The 16,298-nt window shown below is 42.8% G+C and overlaps 1 protein-coding gene across 2 annotated transcripts in view; it reads left to right on the forward strand.

Annotated features, from left to right (window-relative positions):
• Positions 1–247: 247 nt before the first annotated feature.
• The window catches only part of mtcl2 (microtubule crosslinking factor 2), a 91,914-nt gene continuing 75,863 nt past the window's right edge, over positions 248–16,298 (forward strand). For both annotated transcript variants that reach the window (XM_080496400.1, XM_080496401.1), the window contains exons 1-3: positions 248–1,513; positions 6,589–6,690; positions 7,395–7,517. In XM_080496400.1, the coding sequence (XP_080352526.1) occupies positions 515–1,513; positions 6,589–6,690; positions 7,395–7,517 (1,224 nt within the window). In that variant the 5' untranslated portion in view covers positions 248–514. The remainder of the gene's footprint in view (positions 1,514–6,588; positions 6,691–7,394; positions 7,518–16,298) is intronic.

Genomic DNA, 16,298 nt, shown 5'->3' on the forward strand with positions numbered 1-16,298 from the left:
TTTTGCGTGCTCTTTGTGTTCTTGTTGTAGGCTGCTGCCTTGTAATGGTGGCGGCAGAGAGCTGCAGAAAGGAGATTCTCTCTCTCCGCCCAGATAACGGGGGGGGGGGGGGGGGGGGGGGGGGGGGGGAGAGAGAGAGAGAGAGAGAGAGAGAGAGAGAGAGAGAGAGAGAGAGAGAGAGAGACGATATCTATCTACCACATTTCCTCTGAGAAGGAACCGGCTTGCAGCATTCATCCATGCAGAGAGATCCAGAAAAGAGGAGTGCAGGATTTACCAGACCTAAGCGGACTCGTCTGTTTATTATTTACTGCACACGGTGGGGGATTCGATAGTATTCCTCGCGTCTTGGACCCGGTTCTCCCGCTGCGTCCTGTTGCACTCCGGGCTCTCATTGTATCCTGGCGGCTCTCCTCCTTTTGTGCGGCGCTGCGGTTGTTTATTCGCCCTCCAACTTCTGCAAATAGGAGGTTTCCCTTTTTCTGCGTCTCTTGTTTCGGCCTAAACGGAATGAATGACAAAAACAAAGGAGGTTGATGTCCATAACTCTCCGACTCAGCTCTTCGCCTTCGCCTCGCCTAAAGAACGGAGACTCCATCTCCGGCAGAAGATGGAAAGCGGAGGCGGGGCGGAGAGCTCGGACAGCGGGCAGACGCACCACGCGGTGGCCGCTCAGCAGCAGCAGAACCCCCGGCCTGAAGCCGCGGAGCTGTCGGCGATGCCGTCCGCTCCGCCCCCGGGCGAGAAGAAGAAAATAAACCGGGCCCCGTCTCCGGCGAGACCCAAGGATGTACCCGGTTGGTCGCTCACCAAGATCCGCGGAGGGATCGGGACACCGACCCTGAGCGTCAAGCCCGGAGCCATCCACCTCGGGAGCCGCGTTTCCAGGCGCAGCCCCGTGGGGAGCCTCTCCGGAAAGGATGGCAAAGCCGAGAAAAGTGGTGGCAAACCCGGAGGGAAGTCCTCCGCCGCCGCGTTGTCCAAGACCTCCGCGTCCAAGGCGGCGAAGACCCCCGGCGGGAGGAGGAAGGTGTCGGACGCCAGCATCGGATCCGACGACCTGTCCAAAGACTCCGGATGCCCCGCCGGGAAGCTGTCTCCCACCGACAGCAGCTCCGAGCTGTCGGACTGCGCCTCCGAGGAAAACAAACTCTCCGCGGACGCCGCGAGCAGCGACGCCGAGTCGAGGAGCAGCCGGGGCGGCGGGCTGGAGGCGGAGAAGCCGCTCAGGGATGCGTTGTTCGTGGACAAAGCGAGCCAACCACAATCCGCGGCCAGGACAGCCCGATCCACCGCGGAGAAGGACGACAAGGACCGGCTCTGCCTGGGAGCGGACACCGGGGAAGGGAGCATCTCCCCCGGGGAGGAGCGGTCGGTCACCTCGTTTGACAGCAGGGTGCCTGCCAGCACATCTCTGGCTTTCTCGGACCTCACGGAGGAGTTTATTGACGGCATGCAGGAAGAGTTTGTCAGGGAGATAGAAGAGCTGCGATCTGAAAACGATTACCTCAAAGTAAGTGTGCTATTTAATGTGAGCTGCAATATCCTGACTTTTAATACTGATTCAATCATTCAAAAAACAGATCAGAAAGGTTCATATGGCCCCAAATAACCACCTAATGTTACATACATTTAATTTAAAACTGCATTTTACTGATGATTCTCTGATGATTTCGTGGCATCCTGCTCCTTCTTCATCTGTTATTTTGAATCGTCTTCCAGTGAGTATAGCCTGGTATTGGAAGGTTCCCAAGACTGTTCACTACAAGGATATGGATGATATAAACAGTCTGCACACTTACAAGCTGCAGCATAAACAGAAGGTCAGCCTGTATGCCAAGTGTAAAACCCTATAGATATTGTATGAAGGGGTTTGTTTAGGCAGAGTTTCTCCTCACTGTTATTTCTTATCAGTTGAATAGAGGTCGTGGATGATGATACATTATTATGCCTGCAGCATTGTCTGCCTCATTGTGTTCTGAAGCGACTTCATGAAGAATGGTTTCACAATTCACATGTCTGGGGAATCCCTAGATCCAGTCTCTCTCAAGGGGGGGTGTTTGTATTCTTAACACCCAACTCATATATAGGAGTCAAATATTCAAGTTAATCAGGAGGATTCAAACACTATTCTAACTCACACTATTGAATCCTTAATCCAAAAAGCCTTTGAGATAAAAAAAATTCACAAGGGTGTGGATCCACTGGTCAGGCCGGCCTTGAGAATGATTGATTAAGGAAAGGATCGATCTCAGAGGATGTCCTAACGCACTAACTGGCAGTGACCAGACAAGCCAATAATTGTCTGAGATTTATTTGGGGTTGGTGATTGATCAGCAGTGCATGGCTCAGCTGACCTTGTTCTTTTTCCTCAGCAGTTTTGTAAATATTGGTGATGTTTTGATTCCTCGTTGCTCATGATGTTTCCATTTCATGTGAGACTGTTCTGTGTTCTTTACTTGTATTCTGGAGCCATTCACCTGCATGTCTTTGGTGTTTCCCTGCTCCAACACACCTGATTCTAATGAAATGAAGTCATGTATTGAATCACTCATGTGTTGAAATTGGGAGTGTTGGTGCAGGGAAACACCTAAAACACGCCATGTCCTCAGGAGGAGGTAGGAGAAATATGGCTGTCGACAGTCCCTCAAAATTATGTCTTTATTTCACTAATGCTGATTGAAACATTTGTAGATGCATATAGATGACATATGGTATTTCTTGTTTACATGTGCTGTCCGACTATCATCTTGGTTTCATTGTTAAGTCATCGATAGTCAGTCCTGAAAGAATCTGAAAGCCAACAAGACACAGAGTATTTTTTTTGTTTATCATTTTTATCATCTCAATCATTCCAACGCTATGCTGGCTACACATTATGGCTGCAGAGACTGAATATAGGGCATCATGTAACAGAGCTATATCTCAGTGGACTGCGATAAAGCCTGGGAGACTTGGCTGTGAAGTAAGTCTGGCTGTGCTTGTTGTTGCAGCTGTGAGGAACACCTGGTTAGTAAGCAGGAGATCCAAACAACATACTGTCAAGGCGTCCGACTCGAGTCTCTGACTTAAGTTCACAGGCAAATTTCCCTTCTCCAGTTACTCCTCTTTATTTTATCCCCTGTGCTCATCATCTTTTTTTTTCCCTTTCTACTTCATAGTTTATGCTTCATGCTTGTCATCCTTCCACTGTGGATTCATGCACTGCATATTAATACGCCGGCTCCTATCTGGTGCCGTTTCAGTTTCTTATTCAAGATCGTAATTACTGTAGGAGATCAAGACAGCGAGCAGCTGTTGGAATCTCATTAATTATGACTTTCTACCTCAGTGCGCATAATGTTTCTGTTGAGGCTGCAACAGAATTACTGGCTTTGACTGTTTGACCAGGCAAAGCCTGCAGTCATATCGTACTTATAGTTAGGTGGAAGGCTAACATGAGTTTGACAAACTGACTAATACAGCCGGGGTCACTGCAGACCTCCACGTTCGTTGTTGAAGTGGCTTTCTAGCAGGATAAAGTTCAACAATTAATTGAATCATTATTTAAATCCACGTGTCAGAACCAGAAGGTCTGCCCTGCTGGCTCCACGTTCCAGCTGAACCTGAACCAAGTTTCTCAAAGATTCAACCCACTGGATTGAATTTATCAGGAATGTCTCTGTCCTGTGACTGAGTTTTATGGCTGCATCTGTGTCTAAGCCAGTAACTGTTCTTCAGCCTGATCCAGAATATTATACATTACATAGAATTACCTACAATAATACAGTACATTAAATGTTTGCAGTAGGATTTAAGTGATTCGATTTTTATTCCATTTGTACGGCAGCTGGATGTTAAAGTCGCGTTCACCCCTCTAAGACAGGGTGTGGTGTTTTATGTGTTTCTTCTTGCAGAGATGGATAGTGATGTGATTTCACAATATTCTAGGTTTTACTGAGGATGATGATTCAAGTCTTTGGCATTACCCTGAAAAGACCTTCGCATACAATACCGAAGACCTCGAAAAGGGCACATAGAAAGCTTGTTTTAAAGACCTTCACACACTCAAGTGGAAGAACTACACATCCATTAAACAAAAATGCTCACATGTACACATCTGAGAGGCTCTTATATGTACAAGGGCAATCGGATTGTGACTATAACATTTTTCACAAGTCCTTTTCAGAGCATGACAGTCGTAAAAGTGAGTACCGGTATAGTTTTTTCATTCACCTCTGTGAGAGTGTTTTAGGTTGTGTATTTTAACAATTTTCTCTTGTACCTGGGACAAGGTCTCTGGTTTTGTATCGTTAAGAGCTTTTTTTTCATACGTGACCATATTCATCTTGATTAATGTCAACAATGAGCTCTCACACATTTGTAGAATTGTTCTCAAATTCATGGGAAAATAAACTAATGCGCACAGATCGAAGATGAATGAATTTGATATATTATGATCGTAGACAATGTTGGGTCTACAGGTCCAGAAACGTATACAAAAATACCTGGAGACATGCAGGGAGGATTGTTATCATGGCAGATGTGCAAGTTCGCTCTAATTTCCACTCGACTCGTCTGACTCGCCAACATGACAGCTGATTGGCTGATTCCTTCTCCTGACTGGCTGCTGGCTCACATGACGGAGACCATCTTTCCTGTTCTCCTTTAGTTAGCTGTGAAAAGCGGGTCAGTGGACCACCCCGCTCTCTCTCTCTCTCTCTCTCTCTCTCGCCACATTAACTTGCGATTCCCTGGTTTCGTGTCCTCACTTCTTCACTCTTGCTGTTCCACGTTCCGTTCGTGGTCTGTTTTCTCCAACCTTGTTTTTCAGTCCGTGGTTTCCATTTCCTTTCCTTTGATTGCGCTTCCTCGCATTTCCTTCTGTTTGGTCTTTTTTTTTTCTCTTGTCATTGCTTCTTTTTCTCTTTTGCTTTCTCACTACATTATAACACAGATTCTTTTTTTACACCAGTCAGGGTGTGGGATATATCGGACAGTGAGCGAACATATTATGATCAGTCTTGAGTGTAAGGATTTGAGCAGGTTTGACCACAAATAGATTGTGATTGCCAAATGACAGAATCTTCAAGCATCCCTGACACTGCAGGTGTTTTGAAGGGTTCCTGACCTGAAGTGGTCTTTGTTGATTAAAAGTGTTCCTGGAAGGAAGGGGGGGGGAAGTGTATGGGCAATATGGCATCCTGACCTGTGTGCTCCGATCCAATAAACGAGTCCTACAGCAAAATTGCTCTAAAACAGTGGTATCTTGCATGTTTTGTCATCACTCACCATAATGTAATGGCTGATTGGTTTACACAGCATCTTTTAGTGGCGTGCAGATTTCCCCTTGCTGCGGTCCTTTTTTAGCACAACCAACACATCACTCGCAAAACTGCTTACAAACACATACAAACAGGTACTGCACGTTCAACCCCCACATCTTACCTTTGTGTGTGATCCCTGCTCACACAGTTTACTTTGTAGCAGGCATAAAAGCAGGCACACCCCATAACCCTGATGTCCCGGCGTTCACTTTTCTATTTCACATTTATTTACACACATCCCTGGAGCAGGTTGCTGCTTCATTTGGTGCTGCAGAAGCTGACCCACATTCTACGCTGTAGTAAATTATGACAGCGCTGCTACTACTACTCCTCCTCCAGCTGCGCATACTCTTTTCACTTGTTATGCCTGCATAACATGCACGTACAAACACACGCACACAGTCTCAGAAGCACACTATTGCGTGACATCCCGTTCAAGTGACCCAGACTCTGCCTTGTGGGTCGTGGTTTAATTTTAACTGCAGACTCCCACGCTAATACAATGCTGTACCTTCGATATGAGTTCAGTGGGATGATGCAATTCGTGGTGTCAGGCTGCAATGAATAATTTATCTCTTCATGTCTAAAAGAGATGTGGAAAACAACACGACTGTAAATTAATCATCTGTGCAGGAGTGGTATTTGGATGCTCCTCCACTGCTTAGATATTTCTACCTCAAAGGAGTTTTCCTTTTCTTTGCTCTTATTGCTTGTTGCAATAAGACTCCATTTCCCTTCTGGGACTTTTTGCTACAAGGTAAACTAATAGCTCGACCCTGGCCTTTGACCTGAGTGGTGCAACCTTGTGAGAAGAGGATGAAAAGAAACAATAAAGCTTTGTATTATATTACTGCGCCGCTCCGATCTTTCTGATGATTTTTGTTTTTACCTGACATTCTATCTCGACCATTAACGGGCACTTGGCACGTTAGCACGTTTTAAGAGGACACTAATTGTTATAGAATAATAATGAAGGAGATTTGGTGATTAATGAGAGTGAGGAGTGATCATAAGGAGGTTAATGGATTGAGAGTTTGATAACAATGATGATTGCCATGGATTTATGATGAAGATGCTCGAAGCTGTAATGACACCTATTAAATGTTTAACATGTCTTTTTTTTTTTTTTTTACATACAAAGGATGCTGTCACTTCACTGTACTCTACTGTTTACAACACAGAAGGTCTCTTTGTCTGCAGGCTGCTGGGAAGACAGGCTCATAATATTTTATTGTCACATGACAGGTGCACTCATGAACTCTCATTTGCTTACTGTCTTCAGGATGAGATGGAGGAGCTCAGGTCGGAGATGCTGGAGATGAGGGACATGTACATGGAGGACGACGTTTACCAGCTGCAGGAACTACGCCAACAGCTGGAGCAGGTATATGGTATCATACATTCTGGATATTTTGCTTTGGATTTTCAAGCATAAAAAAGCTACGAAACAGTTTAAACTGAAAACATGAAGGACAGTGAATTGTTACAAACTTGAACAAGAGACAATATTCAAAGGAAATGTAAGTATCAGATTGGGAAAGTATCAAAATAGGCCAAGACTAAACGAATGGGGATCAGAGGCTCATCTTGTGTTTTTTTTTAAAGAAGCCTGTTCTAATCTAAAGTAGAACAAGTATGCATTTTTAAGTCTTTTGTACATAATATTGTGTCAGCTCCTTTGACTTCCCTTTTTATTTTGCACTGGTGCTTCAACAGGCAAAGACATCAGGCCATGTCTGCCTGCAGCAGGTCTTATTGTATCTCCCCTGTCTTTCATGCTTGGCTCTATGTGTGCCTTCTTTCTTCTGTGACTGGAAATTCTTGCTTTCAACAAGTCACAGATATGCACATTTGACAGCTTATAATTTACGCCAACCTCTAGGTCATGAAAAGTTTCTTTTTTTTAAAAAAGCATAAGAAAATGGATAGAAACAAGCTGATGTCCACTTTTCTAAATTGCGCTTGCATGAAGCTAAAGCATTTTTGACCCAAGGACTTACCTGAACATTAAACATGTGATGGGTAATTGAGAAAACACTTTGGATTGGTGATGACTATCATCATGTTAACATTATCTCTGTCTCTTAGGCAAACAAGACCTGCCGCATCCTGCAGTACCGGCTGAGGAAGGCAGAGCGGCGCTCTCTCCGTGTGGCCCAAACCGGGCAGGTGGACGGGGAACTGATACGAACGCTGGAGCAAGATGTGAAAGTAAGTGGTTTAAGCTGCTGTCAGTGGAAATATTTATATATACTGCATGAGCGACGAAATAAGGTGTGAGATGCCTGAGAGGAGTCGATATGTGTCCGAGTTTGTACTTCGTCATGTCATGAACAACCATATCTAAACACATCTTTAAAACCTGTTACTGTTTAGAAATCCTCTGGTTGTTTGAAGTCATTAAAAGGCCCCTTTTAGCAATTTATGGCATTTTTATATGAAACTAATGCAGGCTTAATGTGGCAATGACAATTTTTTATATGTGAAAAACAGCAGACCTAGTGGTATCAAAGAGGTCGAACCGTAAAGAAAGGATTTTGTCTGTTTTAATTTAATTACTTGCAAAGATTATTCTGTGTGTAGCAACAGCCCTTGTGACCCGTGTTCTTTAAAAAAATTTTTTTTTATTTAAACTATAAGCTGTCACATTAACCTAAAAAGCCTGTACATCTCTCGGGGTGCTGCCGATTGACCTAGGTTTAAAAACGGATACTTAAGATTTCCCACGAATGATTCAGTTAATATTGAGTAGATGTGTGCCCATGGTATGTACAAACATCAGACATCCAAATCACTTCAGGAATCCCTGATAAAGGCTGCTACACGCACGCACGCGCGCACACACGTTGAGCTCATCGTAAACCTCCTGAGCATTCATTTTGTCACGCTGGCCCTGGACAGTGGTGACTCTCTGTCAAATTCACAGCGTTCCTCCAACATTTTCTGTGTGAGGGAGGACACAAAGAAGCTTTTATACACTCGGAGAGGGAGAGCACAAGTGTGTGTGTGTGAAAGTGAGACTGTGATATCACTCTCAGGGCCGACCCGCCTGCTGCTGCTGTCTGTCTCTCAGTTGCTGTCTCACCATCTGGTTGTTTTGGAAGGAAGGAGGGAAAAAGATGAGCATACATCCTGTTGGAGTGCGCTGAGACTGAAAGAGGGAGAGAAAAAAAAAGAGGAGGCGATTGGTCACTATTTGAAAATTCAAACCAGCCAATCTGGACTGATGGGAGGAAACGGGAAGGAAAATGCATTAAAAAAAAAAGAAGCTGAAAGAGTCATGGAAAAAGTCCAAAGAAATCGAAGAAGAACATAAGTAGGGGAAACAAGCTAGTCTAGGATTATTTTATAGTAGTGAAAGCCTGTCTTGGATTCAGCTGCCAATTGCAGGAATTAGGAGAAGGAGCTGAGGGAACAGCAAAGTCTGCATCTGGCTTGAGGTGTCATTACCACAGCAAACTGAAAAGAATACACTGCTGAGACAGAAAACCTGACTCCTCGCTGTAACTGCCACGGCACATGGCCGATTGTGTCTTCTTGCCGGCAGGGCATTGAGAGTCAGACGACGGTTCAAGTTACACCACGCTCTGTGTGCGTGTGCGTGCGCATTAAGCCTTCGCTAAGCTTCTCTTTTTGTCAGTCTCTCACAGTCACTCCTCTGTTTATTCTGGTAGTTTCATCATCAGCCTCGGAAGAGCAGAGGCTCACTCCTGCCTCCATGACTCCGCCGTGATTCAGTCGCACTGGAAAAAACACTTTAATAGCGACTCCAAAAAAGACAATGACTGTAAACTGTTGAACTGTGCTGTTTAGTGTAGCAGCTGTCACAGCTCTGGATATCCTTTTTTTTTTTCCAAACGGAACAGCTCAATCATAGGAATCCATTAGGGTTTTTTGGCGAGACTAAAGTTTGCTCTAAACAATAAAAACCGCCCATCTGTCTTCAGTCTATTTACCGTGGGGCTAATTGCTCATTATTTTTAAAAGAAAGAACTCTGACAGGGTTGATTAAAGGTTCGCACTAAAGATAATTGTGGTTTTACATGCAAACGCTAGCGAGAGGCCAAAATGCTTTATCCACACCAGAGCAGTTTAAAAAGAGAGCATTTATCAGATGGTGCTCCCTGAGGCACTTCATTTAGCTTGGCTTAGCCTCGGGGGGTGGACGCTGCCTAAAATCTCACAAGATGGTCATCAAAAAACCACTCGATGGTGATTTGTATCCTTTAAAGAACACACTCTTTAGAGCAGTGACACTGCCCTCCAGTATACATTCAACCCTCAAAGGATTTCTCACCGGCCCCATTTCTAGACCTCGAATATCCAAGCAATTGCTTTTGTTCAATGTGAATTAAATCTTTTTTTTGTATATATTTAGAAAATCTCAGTCTGAGTAAGTATGCCATGAACTTAAAGTGTTTAGGTCGTCACATTCTTGTAACCTACCAAATGTGCTGCGAAACGGAGAAAACCACAGCTAGAAGTTAATTACCTAAATTATATTTTAGTTAACTTTTTTCCGAATGTGACACCCATAGTAAGTGAGTTCAGTCTGCATTTCTCGCTTTATACCGACATAAAATACACTTTTCTCGCTATTCATGGTGTAAAAACCAAACGATTTCAGCCCCACTGACTGAACTAGTTTTGGTTAAAGTAGTGGAATTCGTTTAGAAGAGCTGGATGTTGACTCACACATGGCATATAATTACAGCAGCAACTTATCTTGTCATCCCAAGACTGTGCAAATCAAGCTAAATATATTAAGGAATAATGGAAACAGGATGACATAAAGTGAATACAATGATATAAAACAAACCTGGCCTGATAGAGTAAAAACATTTTGTGTCATGGAACTGCAGCTGACAGCAAAAATGGCGTGAATATTACTCTAGCACTCTAGCGAACAGTGAACCTGTTTACGTGACATTTTAGAGTCCTGGGCCTGACTCTCCTAGGGTTTAGTGATAAAGCTGCTCCAGCACAGCATTCTGCAGCTCTGAACACCCTTTGATGACACCTATTAAAGCTCTTCGATGATGTCAGACATGGTGTAATGCTGCTTCAAATGCGCCATCATTCCTTTGTACTTACATTGGAAGAAGCTTCATTGTCGCAGCTTTTGACCTGAATTTGTCCTTTATTTCTGTAAAGTGGCTATTTGTTGCCATGGGAACACACTGATTGCAGACTCTCCAATAAATTAGCTTTCTTTTCTCCGATGAGCAGACGTCGGAGCATTGAAGCTGGTGAAGAATTTGTAGAAAATCAGCCCGTGATTATGTTGATTGCATTGGGTGAAAAACAATGAAGGCCGATCTTAAAAGAGACAAATGTGTCCTTTTTTTTTTTTTTTTTTTTGGCTGATAACAAAATGCTGTAGTTGATGTTGGACACTCTCGGATTGTGTCACATTATGGCCCAACTCGACCTTGAGTTGCTGAGCTGCTTGAGCCTGAGCTGCTTTACAAGAGTAATTAGCTTAACAGCTTTGAAGGGTGCACATTTGATGACTTGCTGACATGCAAATGCAGGCAAATCAGTGTATGAACGCACGTGAACATGCTCTTTACCTCTCTGGGTTTTTTCTTTTCCTTTCTATTAGTCTGCTTCTCTCGGTGAGAGAAGAAGAGTTTGGCTGCTTCTGAAATGTCGCAGTACAGATGGAGAAAGGGATCATGTGCAAATGTGTTGGTCACATGAATATTGAAGGAATAGTGACAGAAACCTCTTCTTATCACATGCTCTTATTTGTGTCAATTCGCAAATCTTGTGGTCGGTCACAGCCATGTGACTCTGGGCTGTGTGTGTTTGTATGTGTGTGTACATGCACTAATTGTTGTTCTGAGGACCACAATCTGTTTATGTACTTTATGGGGACTTGATGTCTTCATGGGAACACAAATGAGGTTCCCAAATGAAACATTATTAAATGTGGAGTGAAGATATGATTTAAAATTATGCAGATGTCTTCAGTACAGAAATCTATATCCAATATTAAAATAATTATTGAAAAAGTAGTGAACAAAAAGATTCTCTTTCTTGTTGCTCATGAAATAAAGAACATTCTGGTTTGTTTTCATTTGTGCTGAATGTTTCTGAATCTCGCCTGAGACTAAAGTTTGAGTAAAGTTAGTTTCAGACAGATATGGGTGCGTTTACTCTGCAGGAAAGTAACCCCTTACTGGCAAGTTATAACGTTCTACTTATTTCTATCAAACTAATCAAGCCCAATGACCGGTGTTCACAGAAAACATGAGAAAACAGCTGTCCCAGACATATCGGATTACATCTGCTTGTGTGGAGTGTCTGGGACTTTGGGAAATGAATGAAAGCTGTTTTGCTATATACAGTACTTTTAACTCCAATACAGCTGCGTTCTGACCCATTTAAAGAGATCTATATATTTAATAATGACAGAAAATCATATTGTTTCCATGCAGTAAAACTAATGTGATCGCAGCACATCTGCTATTATCCATATTCCTTATGTGTAATGAGTTCTAATTGTTTTTTTTTCAGTATAGAAAATGAATGATAAAATTATAAATTGTGTCTAATTTTGGTCCGTTTTACACTTCATAACTGATTTTTTTAACACATAAGTGTTGGTTAGTTGTGTTTTTGAAACGCCTAAGTGTTCCTTTAAGAATCATTTAAAAATAACCCGAGGATTTTCCAGTGTGCGTGTTTGTGTGTGTGTTCAGGAGGATAACAAGCCGTCAGCTTATCCATGGGAATTTCTGACATCATATCCTGTCCCACTCACACACTGCGCTCATTCCCACAGGCTGCAGACATCTGGAGACACACACACACACACACACACACACACACACACACACACACACACACACACACACACACACACACACACACACACACACACACACACACACACACACACACACACACACACACACAGAGGAAAGGGATTTGCATGATGTCAACACTGTGGTACTTCACTATTTTTCCAGATACAGTCAATTCTACATTTTCCTCGGGGAGCTCAATTGTATCATGACATGAAACAAGAACCATATTTACACAAAATGTTTAATATTTACATTGAAATATTTTCACACATTGTATTTGTGCAGTGACTGAATCGTCAGAGGATAGGGTTAGGTCTTGCACCATCCTATCGGATGAAAACATTTCCATTGTGTTTTCGGTAATTGAAGGGGATTAGACCATGGTGAGCAGAGTTTAGCACTTTGCCTGTGAACAGTATTGACCTTGAACTCTTTCATTCTGGGTGCCCAAATATGGTGAGACCACAGGCAGCTCCCACAGCACGTGTAACAGCTTCATGATGCTATGTGCAATATTTATGTTACATATGGCACATGTGTTCAATCCGCGGTCCAGATAATGTCAACACTATGTGAACAACACATTTAACCAGCTGTTGTGGTCCATTTAAAGGCCTCATTTATGCATTGTTCCTCTCGCTCTTCTTTATTGACATGCTTCTTCTCTACGCTTTACTTTACTGTATTAAATGGTAGAGCGTGTAATGTACTCAGAGGTAATAATGACTTGCTGTTGCTGAGTGTGTGTGTATGTTTGTTGTGGATGACACTGTGGGTTCCATTCTATAGTTAGGAGTCATCTTGCCTTATTACCTCACGTATGCATTGAGAATATCAAATTAGTAATTGATCGCAATCCTTAAAAGAAAAATATTTGTATATTATCAAAATCTGTCTGGATTTTACATCTAAAGCGGCCCTTGCAGGGAGAGAAACACACACACTCATTAGATTAGAAAGAGGAAGTAGCAATATCCGGCCCATTATCTAAACAGAGCCAGCACCCAGCCTCATCTCCCCGTGTTATGCAAAGTGTGCGTGTGAGGCAAAGCTAAAACTTTTTAATAGTTGTTGTGCTTGATAAGCTTTATTCGTCTTCTTGTTCTTCTTCTCTCTTTCACTCTCTCTCTCTCACACACACCATCACACACGGTGGGAAATACTCATCCACCTGAGTATCACTCTTTAAATACCCATTTTGTGTGGCTTTTCCAGTTTCCAATATTTATTATATTGTCTTAATATTTCTAGTGAGCAAGTATTTTACAAAGAAAATCTCATGGCCATGACAACAGTCTTTAATATCTCGAGTGTGTGTGAGAAAGTACTGTGTCTCCGCTCTTTGATGAATGCCTGTGTGAATGCATAAATCAATACATGAGATGATAGCTGGTGATCTCGAAGGTGAGAACACACTTTTCTGGCAGCCGAGTGTTCAGAATTCATCACATTCCATCATCCCCTCTCTCTTCCTGTCTGTCTCTCCCTCCCTCCAAAGACACATGGATCACAGCTCGTACTGGAACAGCTGCCACGCCACTGGCTCCCTCCCTGTCTCTCTCGCCTTGTGGTTTTATATATAGACTACTTGTGATGTAACATCTTTTAAGTGTTGGAGGGATGTGAAAAGGTTTAAATACGTCGGCACTAAATATCTACAGCAGGGGTACTTTAGTGCTGCTCACAGTCTCCTACTGCATCCTGTAACCGGTTCGAGCTGATCCCAACGGTTCCTAAAGATCATATGGAGGTTTGTGAATAGTTCTGACACACTGTAAAAAGCTATCAGGGTTGTTGTTGGCTTCGGGGCTGTAAATAATGACAGATCGCACCAAAAACTGCAGTAATAAACTGATGCAACATGAGGCTTCTGGATGAAACACAGCACAGAGGCATGCTATTCATTTGAATATAGGCACATGGAGTAGAGTTAAGTAATCTGTTTATCTTATTTAGACATTTACAGCATTTTATTTGGAAACCAAAAGGGTGTAGGCAATAGTTTAGTAGATTAGTTTAGCTTTGTTGGGTGTTGTACGTGTTGGTGTATATACTACACAACAGGACAATAGTACAAATAAATAAATAAATAAATAAAGTGCTATTGCTTGTTGGCTTTGCTGACTTCAGTGGAAGTTAACTACGTTTGACAAGAAAGCTAATTTCACTTATGAAAAGAAGCTTGTGAAGGGTGACTTTGGCCCCATTTACACATTGTTTTGGAAAGGTTTCGTGTTTACGCAATAATTTTGAAAACGCTGTTCATTTACTCAGAAATGGCACAAACACTGAAAATACGGATACACTGATAGCACTTGTTTAAAGAACAAGTACAACAACTGTTTTTCAGCGACTTGTTGATGCCGAGTATCGTTATGAGAATTTATTAAATGCCATAAAACCTCCTTCGTACTCCATACGTAAACTGCGTTGACACTTGGCGCCCCTCCAACAGTCTACAGTATGCATAGTACAGTCGGTAGCATCGGTCTATGCACAGCGTCTATCAATGCAGCATCTATCGGCACACTGCCCTATGCATACTGCTGACTGTAGACCGAGGGACTGAGCTTGCTGTGTGCCACCACACGCTGCAGCTCGCAGTTGTGTGTGCATCAGTCAAACTTTAATCTTGTATCATGTAGCATTGCTTGTATGTGAGGCCGCCATTGTTGTTGTCCATCGACTCCCGCGTATGCGGAAGAACTATTTACTAAGGATGTGCGTATGTTTGCAATACCAGCGTACCAACTTACCAGTAAAGTTGCATTTTCCTTCATTTACACTGGGACAGAGTCCGAGTTTGTGTTTTGTTTTTTTCACTTCCACCTTGGAAGCTGGTTTCCAAAAATTGCATTATCAGTGGATCAAGCAAGGAAGCTTCCGGTTGTCATGCCTTAGTTTCTTTTTAATTTATGATTGTATTTTACCAAATGGCAGAAAGCAATAACACATGCTGAAACAACACGCATAGAAAGCTCCATTTATCTTTCTCCTATACCCAACTCAAGGGTTGCTGGGGGGTTGCTGATGCCATTTCTCACTGGGCAAAAAGCGGTGTGCACCCTGGAAAGGTCACCAGTCCATCACAGAGCAAACACAAAGGCCCACCTAAGAATAATTTAGAGTCACATATTACCAGAAACTAACAAGCATATCTATGAACCTTGGAATGAATCGGCTGAATAGGCACAGGGAGAAGATAAACGAACCCTGTCCAGAAATCTAGTGATGTTCTCTCTCTCGGGTGAGAGCTCACCACTCCAGCACTTGTAGAAAAAGTAATACTCAATATTAGTTTGTCAGCTATTTGGGGATGTCGATGGGAGTGTGTGAGGGAGCTTTTCAAAACCAGTCCGGTCCGTGGCGCCAAGCTGATTCTGCAATATTCTCCCCTCATGATATACTGAGGGTTCAGCTGAACAGCGGGAGGTCAATAATTGTACAGCCAACCGCACTTTGTAAGCATATTTTGTAGTTCATTACCAAAATATCAACTATCTACTTACCTCAAAAACTGATTATTAAATTGGAACTTTTCCTACTCCGTCGAATCATCATTCCACAACAATTTCTGGTGCAGTAAACAACAGGCTAAAGCACAGTAGAGTGCTGAGGTAAATAGAACCACAGACTGAATAATTGTTTGTCAGATTGGATATCACTGGACAAAAGAATGGCCCAAGTGCCAGAGCAGACAAAAATACTCGAAAACAGACAAACAAAGCTGAGTGGATCACCGTCCAATGAAAACATTGTTCTTTTCTCTCAGCCACAAATTGCACTTTAAAAGAACAAAAAATGGTTTTGGCTGCTGAGCTTGTTTTTTTTGTTTTTTTTTTCCAGTTCTTCAAGTGGGCAAAGCCAAAGAGTTGTAGTAAATTCATTTAAAGTAGCAGGTGGTTCTTTCAAACGTAGACAAAGCTGATTGCGGCCTCTCTTGAGTTTGCCACTTCCCTCCAACACAAGAAGAAATACATGTTTTAGTAGGTAAGAGGAACTCTGTCAGTACACTGGGACAAGTCTGTCCCCGGGCTCTGTACTGTAGCCACCCACTGCTCTGAAGCACTCCGGGTTAAATCCAGAAAATGCATTTCTTTATGGGCTTGCATAGCTGAACCGAAACATCATGACCATCTGCCAAGGTATGGAGGTGCCCTGTGGTATTTGGCATTGA

This window comes from Blennius ocellaris (assembly GCF_963422515.1).
Source record: "Blennius ocellaris genome assembly, chromosome: 5".
Classification (NCBI taxonomy): domain Eukaryota; kingdom Metazoa; phylum Chordata; class Actinopteri; order Blenniiformes; family Blenniidae; genus Blennius; species Blennius ocellaris.